This window comes from Grampus griseus, assembly GCF_964374135.1.
Source record: "Grampus griseus genome assembly, chromosome: 2".
In the NCBI taxonomy this organism is placed as follows: domain Eukaryota; kingdom Metazoa; phylum Chordata; class Mammalia; order Artiodactyla; family Delphinidae; genus Grampus; species Grampus griseus.
Window position 1 is genome coordinate 80682695 of NC_139018.1, and position 14487 is coordinate 80697181.

General features: G+C 39.6%; 1 protein-coding gene across 1 annotated transcript in view; it reads left to right on the top strand.

Annotated features, from left to right (window-relative positions):
* The window catches only part of CDIN1 (CDAN1 interacting nuclease 1), a gene marked incomplete at its 3' end in the record, with an annotated part of 212022 nt that extends 197825 nt beyond the window's left edge, over positions 1–14197 (top strand). Inside the window, exon 11 of the mRNA XM_082649600.1 lies at positions 13105–14197. Within this exon, the coding sequence (XP_082505726.1) occupies positions 13105–13234 (130 nt within the window). The remainder of the gene's footprint in view (positions 1–13104) is intronic.
* Between the last annotated feature and the right edge of the window lie 290 nt (positions 14198–14487).

Genomic DNA, 14487 nt, shown 5'->3' on the forward strand with positions numbered 1-14487 from the left:
GATGGGAAAATGAAATCTCAAGGCACTGTTCTGAAATCTGTGTGTGCAGCCCTTCTTAGTGGATGACCTGGGGCCAGAATGTGGGAACAGGCTCAGCGGAGTCATGTCATTAAGAGCAGGAACCTGTATTTAAATAAAATTTAAATCACTGACATCATCAGCATTTTTTGTCAAGTCTCTTTTGAAGTAGAGTTTCTCCTGGTCCCATGAAGCTGATCAGCTTTTCTTTTTAAGGGCAGGAATGACTGTATGATGTGACCTTTCCTGCTTTCTGGCTCCAAGAAGCATCTAGTCTAGTTAGAAATGGAGGAAATGTTTTGACTCTGCTTTACTCACACTTCCTACCCAGTTCTTCATCTTGTTTTCTCCCTGGATAAAGTACTTCCCAGTACTGCCTGGATTATTATTTGACCTGGTTTTCTTTCTCCTAATGGGTCTATTTCCAGTCCTCTGGACATAGATCTACCCATTCATTGACTGGGGAGAGGGGAACAAGGGTTGAGAGGTTTCTTTATTACATTCCACTATCGGGCAGAATTTTTGTAAGGGGGCAACAGTGAATTAACAACAAATTAAAGTGCTGTGAAGCTTATTTATTCTCAAATCCACCTTGAATTCCAGGATACAAGTTCTATTATACCTGCTTTACAGATGGAGAACAAGACACAGGAAGTTAAAAATGAAAGGTACATTAAAGATGATGTCTTCCAGCCTCCACATTTTACAGAAGAGGAAAGATTTGTCCAGCGTGGAAGAATCCTTTAGTAAAGCATTCGTATTGAACCTAGACAGACAGGAGGCTTACCTTGAGATTGGCATGGGGAGGTGGTTGGTAGTGATGTTGTAAGGGTTTGGAAGAGTATTTGGGGGAGGGAGTCTGAAGCGCAGAAGGCCTTGTAGCATAGCTACTCAGGGAGGGAGCCCTGCACGCAGAGGACATGGGTTAACACCTGCACCACTTTCGAGCTTTATCTCCTCGCATGAGTAAGCGGCCTCACCTCTCCGTGTCTCTATTTTCTCGTTTGTAAAATGGCGCTAGTAACACTTCATACCTCGTAGGTTTATTGCATGTAGTAAATGAAAATAACGTACATGGTTAGTGCAGTGCTAGGCACACGGTAAGCATGCAGGTGTTAATTCTCTTCATTGTCATCATTATGGTCAGTTTAGCACAGCTTTAGAACAGTTTCCTCAACATGAAAGTGTAAGTACTACTATTGGCTACTACTCATAGGGCTTTTGTTTTAAATGAGATAATACGTATAAATAGCTTAGAGGAGTAGCTGGCACGTGGTGATCGTTCAGTATGTACCAGCTGCTGTTATGATTATGTTTATGGCTATTATTATAAGTATGATTATCAGCGGTATTATTTTCCTCAAAGAAATAAAAATCAAATAGTCTGTATCTTCTACCAGTTCCAAAGATTGGGACTATGGCAGCAAGATAAACTTGGAGCAAAGTCAGTCAAGTATCCTTTGAATCTAGGTGACTTGAGTCTGAAATGGGTTAACCACCAGGCATTACATTTACTAGAATGCCTTACTCTAGTTGTATTTAGAAGGGGATCAAGCAGAAAAATTACTCACAGAGCCCAGCCCTGACGAATGACTTGTAATCTGAAGAAGGACAGATAAGATATTTTCCACCATGCAGACCCTCAGTACAACCTGCATCCAGCCCGGGGGGCGGGGGGGGGGAGGGGGGGGCCTGCCGTCTGTGTCTAGCTTTAAGGTCTGTTTCCAGGTGACCACCAGTACAGCTGCCCTCCCATGCGTCTGTCTGTGCGTGACGCTCAGGCCTCTCCTGCCCACCTCACTGCCCTGTTGGTAACTATTCTCTGGAGTTGAGCCAGTGTGCCTTTTCACTCCCTCAACAGTTACCCTCATCACTTGGAAACATCCCTGCCTCAGAGCTTCATTGTACGGATCTGGCATTAAATAAGTAATGCAGTTAAAACTAAAATCAGGTAGGGTCTTTATGGGCTTAAATTTAAAATTTTGTTAACTGTGCAGTTGACCTTCGAAGTTCAGTTTAACCGTAAAATGCATTCTTCTTTTCCTGAGCTCAATTTTCTATTTTGCTATTTTATTACACACGCCTTTTGGGGGAAAGGGCAGGGTAGAAATAAGTTAAAAGCCTCACACCAACATAGAGAAGCCATCAACTCCTCATTTTCTTAAAGCAGCACTATTGAAAATGGCGTAAAGATCATTCTGTAAAGTTTATATGTGATCGAAAAGCAAAGCAACAGGAACACAGGCTCCTCCTGAACCTGGGAATGCGCAGGCACCGTAGGGATGGTATTTGTGGTTCATGGGGTGCAAATCCGTGTGTCATACAAATACAGTTCACTGTAATAGTTTGATATCTCTTCACTCATCTTAAACACCTTAAGGTATTTGGAAAGGGAGGAAGAAATAAAACAGATGAACCTGCCGAGATATGGCCAGAAACAGTAGTACTTCATTTTGATTGATGTTTTTACAACCTTATCTTCTAGATAAAAGCTACTGTAAACAAAAGCCTACCTGAATTGATTGTATTTCAAGGAAGAGAGAGCCACCTGTGTGCAGGGATTGGCTCCCAAGTGCTTAGTTTTTCTTCTTAGCAGTTAATTCCTACCCACCTCATAGTCACCACGTCAGCCATCAGGAGTGGCCCTTCTAGGGAACAGTACTCGTGCTTCCTCCCAGCTTTTAGAACACAGCATCATCTCCCCCGTAACAACCTGGAAAGCAGAGATTCCTAATAGCCCCTCGGGGAGCTAGCTCTTCAGTGTGCAACTTGGGCATATTTTTAAAGCTCGTTTTCTCACCTTTAAAAATGACTTTTCTTCCCTACACGGTGGAGAGTTATCAGCAAAAGATTTTTTTTTTTCCAAATGCATGACAGCATTCACAGCTTCTCCTGAGGCAGGGGCTCTATAGTGGTATTCATTCATGCAATATTTATTGGCTGACTCCTGTGTGCGGTGAAATACAAGCTGTCCTCATGGAGCTTGCATTCTAGAAGTGTTTGTTTAATAACTGCAAGGCTGGATTATCTCTGTTTTATTTTTTTCTAAGAACCGTATTTTGTAAATTGTTTTTCCTTGCCTGACCACTTTTCCTAATGACCTAGATGGTTCTACCTTCAGATTTTTTTCTCCTCTTTCCAGTATTTGCCTTTATGGATCTGTAAAATTGGGAGGTTTGCTTTTGAGGACTGTGATGGTTAGCCAGAGAGATTTTCCTTATCGTGAAATATTTACTGTGATTAAGAGAAATTTTTAACTACACGTTTAGTGCAAGTTGGGATCTGACATACCTGAAGCATTGTGTCACATTTGGTTAACGATAGATTTATAGGGCAAACATGTATCAGCCTTAATCCTTTAGTTATTTGACTTTGCCAAGTATGAAAATTCCGATAATTTTTTTATTTTAAGCAGACTTTTATATATCCAGAATCCATAAATCTCTTTGTGTCTTGAGATAAATGTCTGACTGAAGTCTGGGTTACCCTGTGATCTTCTGTGAACTGAGCCGAGGAAAAAGAGACCCCATCCCCCCTCTACCTAATAATAAAAGACTACGTGAAAAAAATATATTTGGGGTAAGCAATGTTTATGTGATAAAATCTTTTCTATTGTATAACACATTTCTAGTTTCTAGTATTCAGGAAGTTGGTAATGAAAAGTTCAGAAATAACCTCAAAATTTATCCGAGCAAGTCTCTAACTGGCAAACACCAAAATGGACTAGCGCACTGTCAGCCCATGTGTTGCCAGTGTGATGATCACTTTCCATTATGGTTGTCATATCAATTATAAATCCCCTGGCATCAAACCCTAAATCAGCTGAAATGATGGGTTCGCCTTTGGCATGTTTCCCTGGGGAAATAACTGAGAAAACATGTAATAATTCACACAACCAATTTTGTAAACTATCCCAACTTTTGGAAAAAGGCTGGGGTATAAATTCTAGGGAGATAGATATGATTTGCACCCAAGGTCCGCCTGAAGTGTTCTCTCACTCTTAGTACTTAAGTGTTTTTCAAAGTAAATATGACCTTGGGTACTTTGTGATTTTTATGGTTTTGGTTTCTTTCACTGCATTTGGTGTTTCTCTCTTCTTCCCATTTGAGGATGTGTACTGTCCACTCTACACATCCTCATTTGAAACAAAAAAACAGGGCTATCATACTTAAACTCATTCTCTAGTCTTACAATGAAATCGTCTCAATATGCTTCTGATTCTGCCATCCCTCTACATCTCTTGGGACCCCTAACCCCAGTCTTCATTCTTCCCTCAAAAAACATGTGTGTATAATGGAAAAAATTAAAAGAGCCATTGTATGAATAAATGCAGCATAGCTGGGAACTCGCCTTGTCTAGGAAAACTTCTAGAACACCATGTTATTCTAATTATTCTTTCACTGTGAACCTTTTGGCACTTTGTTCGTTTATTATTATTATTCAATAATAATTATTCAATATTTAGAAACATATTTTACACTTAAATGTGCATGGTTCTACATTATTAAAATGTGAACTGTAAGTATCTAAAGGAGAGGAATATCCTTTCTTGTGTGACTTGTGCTCCACGCAGGATGAATATGCAGGCTTACATGTAGACTCTTAATGGGCACATGCAGAGAGCCTGCCTCACTGCCAGGGGTTAGTGTTTCTCCAAGAAAACAGATATTAAAGACAACAGATTAAATATAAAAAGGCTTCTGCCTTTGTTTTCTATCCTGCCTACTTCAGTTTTTCTCTTTGGAGAAGAGATTTACTATAGGCTGGAAAGACTGTTAGTATAGCATCTAAGAATTTCCAACACAGGACAAAGTGGAGTGGAAATTAAGCACTTTTCCAGGCAATTTAATGTAGACATGAAAATGCCGAGTTGTATAAACACCAGGGAGAATTTCAGGTGGTTGTGGTTGTGTATTTATATACATTTTAAATTTTCTTCATAATAATGTATTTTCTGTTTATTTTCTATGTGGCATAAAGGCCAAGGGTGAATCAGTATTTCTCATATATTTTCCTTTTTTGTTTTCAAAATTATAGACAGTGAGTTGATGTTACAAAGAGAACTGCAATTTTACTAACCAAGATCCATGAATTGAACAAGAATATTCGTAACTAGGATTCTCTTTCTTTAGTCATTTCAATTTGCAAACACAGAACTGCCAAGCAAAAAAAGCAAATGAAACAATCAATTTATATTTTTACTTCATCTCTATATATTACCAAAAAAGAATATTCGCATTGTATATGAAATTGACCATAGTGCCAGAACCTTAGGATGCTATATTGCATGATCACTAATCTATTATTATTGTACACATATTTATACATAGGCATAAATACACACATACTTTGCATATAAACATGTGCAAGCATATTTCACTTGGACTGAAAAGTTATTTACAACTCTTGTCTAGAGATACATACAACAGTGATTAACAAGTGCATAACCAATCTACAACACGCAGATTAAAACTAAATAAACAGTATAAGAGTTTATTTTAAAACAATTACAAGATGTTTTATATTTCTCCTTCATCCTGAACTGTGTGTTTGAGAATGTGTTCTTCATGAAAACCACATGCAAGTCTTTTTGATGGTGAAACAATTGACTTCCAGCAGCCACATGTCTGCACACATCCTCAGAAGATATCCCAGACCCCACACAGCAACTCAAAATGAGAAGAAAAAAAAAAAAGATTCTCTGCTATTCCTCTTTTGGAGAGGCGTTTTCTATTTGCTTATGAATTGAAAAATAAGATTTGGGTTGGAAACAAAGATTTGAATCAATACAGCTAGGTTTTATTTTTATTGTTTTATGAAGACCCTCATGAACAAGAAACTTTACTAAAATCATCAGATCATTCCATGGTCCTCTTGTCATCCTTCAGTTGAAAATTGTTTGTTTTATTGACTCGATCCAGATTTATATTGTAGAACCCTGGTGCATTAGAATCCTTTTTTATGTAAAAATGGTAACATAGCTCATTGAGAAGTATATGATCAGTCTCATGAGTTTTCTCTTATTCTATGTAGAAAGGCAAATTGTACAATAGGATATGAGTCTTCCACCACCCTTCACCTTCATATTATCAAAAGAGATGGAAAATTGTATTGATTTTTTTTTAAATACGTGGTTATTTTCTCTTGGAGCTGAAAACATTGATAAGCCAAGTTAATTGCACAAATATGAGATACATTTCTGTACTAGAAGGATTTTAGGAGCAAAAATGGGCCTTTGGAGTTCACCGTATCAACCCTGTTTAGCAAGTCTGAACCTTCTTTTCTGGGAAAACAAATCTCCACCTGACACACTCACTTAGACCCGTTGCTTCCCTCAGTTTTCCTCATAACTTATTCCAGCTGTTTATTTCCATTTATGTGAACAGGCTATGATTCTCATTCCCCAGCTTACTTCCACCTGATTGTCAAATGCTTCAAATACGCTCCCTCAAATGCAGTCACTTTAATTTCTTTCACCTGAATTGTACGTTGCTTTACATATACTTCCTAAACATGGTGACACTTAAACCTAAAAGAGTAGCTAGATAAACTTTTTAGTGTGAAACTATTGACTTCATACTTGAAGAATTATTCCTGTAGGACAGGTGAATTCCAACGCATACACTGAACTTTTGATTAGTCACCTGCCTTCCAGGCCCCTGCTCCTCTCTCATTTCTAGGTGTTGTAAATATTTTTTCAAAGGTGAATGACTGTTACAAATTGCTGTGTAAATACAAGGCATAATGAGAGACAGTATAATGTAGTGGTTACAAGCACAAGCCATAGAGCCAGACTGCTTAAGTTCAAAGCCTAACCATTTTAGTGCCTCAGTTTTTTCATCTGTGAAATGGGGATAATCACAGTATCACCCCCACCCTTCCTGCATAGGGGGCTGCCTTGTGCATACCAAATTAGCCTGTACATGTAAAAGTGCTTGACGGGCTTCCCTGGTGGCACAGTGGTTGAGAGTCCGCCTGCCGATGCAGGGGACACGGGTTCGTGCCCCGGTCCGGGAGGATCCCACATGCCGCGGAGCGGCTGGGCCCGTGAGCCATGGCCGCTGAGCCTGCGCGTCCGGAGCCTGTGCTCCGCAACGGGAGAGGCCACAACAGTGAGAGGCCCGCGTACCGCAAAAAAAAAAAAAAAAAAAAAGTGCTTGAAGCACTGCCTGCCACGTAATGAGTGTGCAGTAAAAGTTACCTTTTTGCTGTTGGGTATTAGAATCATTTTATTTGTATTAAGACAGCATCTTTATAGACATAATGTCTGGTCAAGTGCCCTCTGAAATCTGTGGAGACATAGAAGCTAAACAGGCTTCAGGAAACCAACCAGGGAGCTGGTTTTGGGGGCTAATTTCTCAAAATGATATCTAATATGTGATTGGAAATCTCTAAACTCCTGCATTTATCTTTCATTTCAACCTCTCTGAAGAAGGTGCCTCAAGGAAAAGTCTTAACAATAGAAAGTTAATAGTCTTCTCTTTTCTCCATAAGTAAAACTACCATCCAAGTAATTCCTGAGTTATAGGATAATGTAGAGCCATGGCAAGGAAGGGAGGGTGTTTTTTTTTTTATAGTTTAGAAAGAGTAAGCAAGTCCTTCCTTAATTTGGGGGCCCAAATTTCCTGTCTGTGCCTCTGACTTGCTCAGAGAGCTGTAGAAAGACTTCCTTTATAACTTGTACCGTATTCTGTCCAACATTCATAATCTAACAACCTCAGAGACTATCTGAGGATAGCTAAATTTTTCTGGAAAACTAAGAATTTACTCACTGAAGTACCATTTTTAAAACATTCTTGGTGACAGTTTTTTAAAAAATATCTTACAGATTTTACTGCCTTTTTTAACTGAACAAAATGAAACCAGCATTTGTTTTTCCTGGGCTGTCCTCAGCACCTGTTGAGGTTGACAAAGTCTATTTGCCCCCGCACCAAATAGCCTTGGATTACTACAATTGGGTTGTTTTTTTGTTTGGTTGGTTGGTTGGTTGGGTTTTTTTAGTGTCTCTTCTCTAATTGTCAGCAGTCACCTCAACTGTAACCAACCTCCCACACCCTATCTCTACCCTCTATTTGCAGCTTCAGAAGCCCAATAACCAACTCTAACACCAAAACCACAGAACTTGAGAAAATATGCAGAATTCTTCATTTTATTTTATGATTTCTATACTTCTTTGGATAACCCCAGCATCCTAGATATGCAGCAGGGAGGGGCCTTGGTATATAGTCTAAGTTAGGAGCCAGGAAGCTCTGTTAGTGTAAAAACAGAGTTGCTTCCTATCTGAGATTTCCCCTTGATGAAGAGTTGCTACTTATTGATAATCTCATTCGGTAATCCCTTCTGCTATAAAGTCTAGGTGCAGGTGTAACTGACAAAAGCCAGTCTGTAGCCAACAGGACTCTCCATACTGCGTACGTGAAGAATGGTATTTGACTACTCAAGTCTGTAGTGCAGGTGTATCTATTAGTTATCTATTGCTATATTAAAAAAAACACCCAAAACTACATGACTTAAAATAGCACACATTTGTTATCTCACCTTTTCTGTGGGTCAGGAATATGGGTATAGCTTGTTGGGCCCTCTTCTTCACCTTCTCTCTGCGTTTAAGTTATTGGCTCAGGGTCTGTGGTCTCATCCGAAGGCCTGACTGAGGAAAGATCCACTTCCAAACTCACTCAATGATTGTTATTCATGTTCAATCAAAATCTGATTCTTGGTTACTTTTAAACATTGCCCTAGGTCTGTGCTCAAGAGCTACAATAGGAATCTAATTCCTTCTCCCGTGAGCACTGTAAACATCCGTAGGTGGTGAATGAGCGTATCACCACCCTGAGTTCTCATTTCCAGGTCACATACACTTTGTTAATCTAATGCTTCCTCAAACACCCTAGAGGTCTCCTCTGGATCATTTCCAGACTAGAGCTATTCTCCTTAAAATATGACACCAGAACCCTCCACAACACTCTAAGTGTGGTCTAACAAGTTCATAGGGCATTTCCCCTCTTTTTCTGGTTAAAGAAATACCATTCTAATACCATTTTACCATATTTAGTAGACTGATCACTACATCATAGCAAGACAGTCACAGACCCTCCATCCAGTCCTGGGTTCCAAAACATGTTCCTCCACTTTTTAGCTAAGACCTTTGGCAAGATACTTAATTTCTCTGTGCCTCAGTTTCTTCATTTGTAAAATAGGGACAGTAATTGTCTCTTCCTCCCTCATGGGGCTGACCTGAGAGTTAAATGGATCGATACGTGTAAAGTGCCTAGAACAGTGTCTGTCACGTAGTAAGTGCGATGAAAGTGTTAATAATCAACATTGTTGTAACTGTTATTATTACTAGCACTATAATCTGTTTGTATGCCATTAGGGTGCTATCCTGCTCACTAATAAAAATGCCAGACCATGGCAATAGCCGAGTCCTTCCATCTTGCCCATCTCTAGGCCTCCACTGATTTAATAACCAGTGCAACAAAGCTGTCTGATCCTATTATTAACTGTGTTCTCCATCTTGTTCTTGAGGGTATCTGTCATGTACCAGGTACTGTGCTAGCCCCAGAGGACACAAATGTAAATAAAACATGGTCCTTGCCCTCAAAAGGGTCACAACGTAGCAAAGAGACAATGATGAAACGTGTAATCTCTGGGAGACAACTGTGCACAAAGACCACAGAAGGGTGCCCAGCTTTCATTCCACAGCCTCCTGCTTAATTTCTCTAAATACTCTAAAATGGAAGGAAACCAGAGAAACACATTTCAAACACATTTATAAGGTTGTCATTATTTATGAGGAGCTTTATCTTTCATACCCTCAAGGTCTGTCATGGCTCTTGACTTTCACCTCCCAGTTTTTCAAGAGGTATTTGTTATTGTTGCTAATTTGGTGGTATTTTATTTGCAAGCAGAATTACTTGTTCAAGAGTCACTTACATTCCAGGCTCTGCTCCACAGGAGTTTTTAAAATCCATTTGGAGTCTTTGATCTTATTACTTGACCATGAGTATAGTAACCTTCAAATTACAGTCAACCTTGAAATGTGTTTACACAGTCAATTCAGATATCCATATACATCCCATTACTGAGTGTCTCCGGCCTGGTAGGGAGGGCTGCAATCCCAGTAGCAGACCAGCCCTCTGCTTTGCACATTTGCTCAGATCCAAGGACTCTGTTTTCTTTTAAATTCTGTGAATAGACTGATTTTTATTGGTCACAAAGGTTATGTTTGCCTTCCCAGTGATCTCATTATTGTCCAGTAGTGCCACAATAAATGGAAGTAGGCATCAAAAAGGTGAAGTCTCTAGGCCCATCAGCCTGTACTTGACCAACATAAAAATTTCCTAGGTCTTGTTTACTCCGTTTTACAACTTTTCAGAAGGAAATACTAGAGATGGGTTGCTTGATTTTTCGAATTATCAGCCTACATGTTGCCTTCTGCTGGTTCCGATAATGGAGGAATGGATTATGTAATGTTGCCTAATGCGGTCGGCCTCTTCATAAACAGCCAAGTTGCTGAAAGGTTAATTTGCCGGCATCTGATAATCTCTGGATCCTCAGCTGTTGGAGAAACGTCAGAAATGCACTCAAGGTATTGGGAACAAGGCCAGGTCTTGTTCTCCCGTTAAATTTCCAAACTTTTAACCCTCTAAAGTCCTCATTATTGTTGTCATTCAAAGACTCCATAATTTGAAAGCCTCCGTCTACCAATCTTTATTTACAAAGGGAGTCGTATTTCCTCGTTTTTAATTAATTAAGCACATATTGTCAATCAGAGCTTTTGGGTCATAGGAGAGAGCTGGTATTTCCCAAGTAAATATAATTTCACCCCAAAGCTAGGGAACAATGACTTAGATAGAGGGTAGAGCCTTCTTGCGAGTCATTTCTCATATATACTAAAAACAGTTCATAGATCTGTGTTGCTACCTTCAGAGAGTCCTCCTAAGTGAACCACTACATGAAATGTTTAGATTCACAATCTTGCAAAACCTTTTCCAGGTGCTGATTTCATGTGTTGCCTCACAAGTGAAACAAGTCCACTTTCTTGGTCACTGAGGTGTTCCCCAGCCTGACTTTCATGCCTAGACAATGCCATTTTCGTAAAGAGCCTTCTTGCTTCGTGTCCTTTGGCTTATGATTCAGGGAAAGCACAGGCTGGTGATATGTGTTTTTGTTTTATTAAATCTTCAAAACACTGGGCTTGTTGTTTATGACCTCTATATATTCTTTTGTTCTTTTCCATGACTGGTTAGATCACCTTGGTTTTTTTTCCTCCCTTCATAGAAATATGAGCGCCTTTCTAAAGGACATCACGGCCTCAAGAATGGCTGTGTAATAAAACAGGGGAATGTGTTGAGGTTAACAGTAGATTTCTTGAGGCTGTGACTGAGGGCTGCTTCACTGATGGGAAGGTTTGAGGCTTCTCAGACATGGTCCTCCAAATCACAGGTCTTCTTGCTCTTGCCAGACTTGTTTTGACAAACCTGAGATCATTTGATACTAGTCATAGAGCTCTTTGTAAAATCAAGATACCAAATGGTATCCATTGCAGACAATTGTTTGTGATTAAAAGTTACTAAGAAACCCTTGGTTAACATGGAAGCAAGACCTCGTCCAGGTGTGAGCTTCACCTGGTGTGCATTTAAGCACTGGGGCCCCAAATACCTCGTGCCCTAGGTGCCTGATTCTTCTGACCACAAAGGAAACTCTCCCCAGAGATACTGAGAAACAAAAGCATTTGCAATCAGCCCTGAATTCAGGTAAATGTCACAGCGCCTGGTGCTCCAAGGCTTCTCATCCTATACAGCTCCTGTGTCCCCTAGAACAAGTTCAGTTGATGAGTCAACGTCTCATGATTCTATCCCTGCATGGAGGGAATACAAAAGTTCTAATTAATCTCGTGTACAGCTTGGCAAATAAACTATTCCATGACATCCAACTGAACTTGTTTCTGTGCATACAGTATCTTGCAGCCCATCCTGTACTGTTAGGTTTGGCAAGTACACTTCAGCATATAATAAATCATGGAAGGAAAAAGCTTTTTGGCCTAGCGTGGTTCAGCCTGCTGTAATGTCAGAATACAGAAAGCAGTTCTGTTTTTAGACATCCTTTTACTAACCCAACGTTCATAATTTATGCTTTCACTGTAAAATTCCTGCAACACGACACCAAAAGTAGAGCTGCCCTTTAATTAAGTACTCTCGGTAGGAAAAACGTGAAACTGATGTGCAAAACATCTCTGTGTGCACAGTGATTGATAGTGATTACATCGTTATGAACCCAGCCTAGAGGTCTCAACTTCCTGCTGGCTACTTCCTGAGTGAGCCGCTAACCAAATTGGAGATAATTCGGAGGCACAATTTAGAAACATTGAGGTTTCAAGCCTCCATCTGTCTAGACTTTTTCAGAACTCTACATGGCATTATTCCTTACTTTCGTGATGAGAACCTACGACCAAATTTCATGCCATGTTCACGCTTAGAGAGGCTGTAATGCAGAGAGTGAAGGGGCTGAGAGAACTCTTTGCAGGATCCCGGTTGTCATATGGGTTTGTTTTTTGTTTTTAAGACTAGAAAGAATGAATGACAGAAGGAACTTCTGGCCCTATTGGTACGTGAATAGAGCATTATAGCCAGAAGATGACCTTGAGCTGTTGATTTTTTTAAAATTATTTTCCAAATATTTTTTTTTCCTTAGTTGAAAATAGGTAGGTTTAACTTTTAAAAGAGTGCCTCTAAATGTCAAGAGGCTAAAATCCCAAGCCTGGTGCTGCCCAAATCAATGCTGTTTCTACTCTGCTTTTGTCCTTCATCAGCTAAGTCGTCACAACACCTGACTGAGAGGTAATTAGAGTAGTGAAATAGTTCAGGTTCCTTGAAAGAAAGGTAACAAATCCGTCCAAGGCGGTGACACTTGCATGAAAGAAGCTCTTTGGTGTAAGTTCAGCTACTTTCAGTCATAATCGTAGCAACCGAAACAAAAACTTTGTACGATAAAGTCATTTAATCATCTTATCCATGCTTCAAGGATTACCTTTTTCTGGAACTATGTTGATACTGTGTGTGCATGTTATTTTTCATGTTTTTGCAGGTTTGGGCCAGGCTTAGTCATCTACTGGTACGGATTTATCCAGGAGCTAGACTGTAACCGGGAAAGGGGCATCCTGCTCCAAGCCTGTTTCCCCACCAACATCGTCACCTTATGCCATAGCATTGCTTGACCCTGATGGTCCTGGAAGAGAAGCTGGGAGGAAAAGATGAATCCGGAAGCAATTTTACTTTCCTGCAGTGTAAACTCCTGGCAGCATCTGCCCTGAACTTCAGCTGAACTCTCGCTGCCCATGGTCACACCACTACCTCTTTAGACAAACATATCAAGAGTTTCTGTTTTCCTTCACCCCTTGCTCATGTGAACAGCCAAGAACTACAGACACAGCCCACTCATTATCAGCATTTCTGTCTCTGTCAAACAGTTAGTTTATAGATAGTCATAATCTTTCTTCCTTCCGGATGGTTTCTCCTTATATACTGAACAAAAGAAAAAATGTGGAGACTGAAAGGTGTGATTTTTCAATTTTCCTCCCAGTTACTGAATCGCCCTCTTTTTTTTTGGTAAGCCTCCATTCTTTCTCTCTCCCTCCCCCTTTCTCTTCATGTACACTCACAGATACCCAGGGTTGCGTTACTGTCATGGAATAACCTAGCACAGTCCCAGCAAAGCCGAAATCATGAAGGCTGCAACTAGATTTTCGCTCTCACCTGCAAGGGCAGACCTTGCTGGGAGCCTGCGTTTGTTTTGTCCAGTCTTTATGGTTTCCTGACTTCTATGGCAGTAAGCCAAGCTGAAAAAAATATACTTGATGAGAATTTCCTCTTTCTATAATACTTATTTAAGCACCAAACATTTTCCATTTATCTCATTTAAAAGCATGAGTTACGTTGTGTCTGGAAACCACACTCCTTCTTTGGATTGGGGGCTGAGGGCAGACGACTGAAGCTGGGTGCCAGCCTTGACAAGAGTTTATTTTTAAACGTAACTAGTTGTCAGTATGTATGGTAGTCAGTATTTTTATGAGTAAAATTTTTCAAAAGCGCATTCTGTACTCTGCTTTGTATCTGCATTTTATACCGCATAATTATATAACACTCAAATAATTTAGGCATTAGGATTGTTCAGCTTTGAATGAATTAAGTGTACCAAAAATAAACCTAGAGGAATTTTCAAGTAAGCAAAAGAAGTTTTGTATTTGTTCACTTTCATTTATTCACTTTTTCTACTGCAAACCAAATTTCAATCTAAAGGAAAACATCAGTAAATTCATTATAAACCTATCTTTTAGGAAGGTGAAAAATTAATCCATACCCAAAAATGTACTTAGTAAAATATTTGCCCTCATGTTGACAAAACATAATATTCTTTATAATGTTGAATGAGTTTGGAAATATTAGTAAAAATGTAACTTTTACAAACACC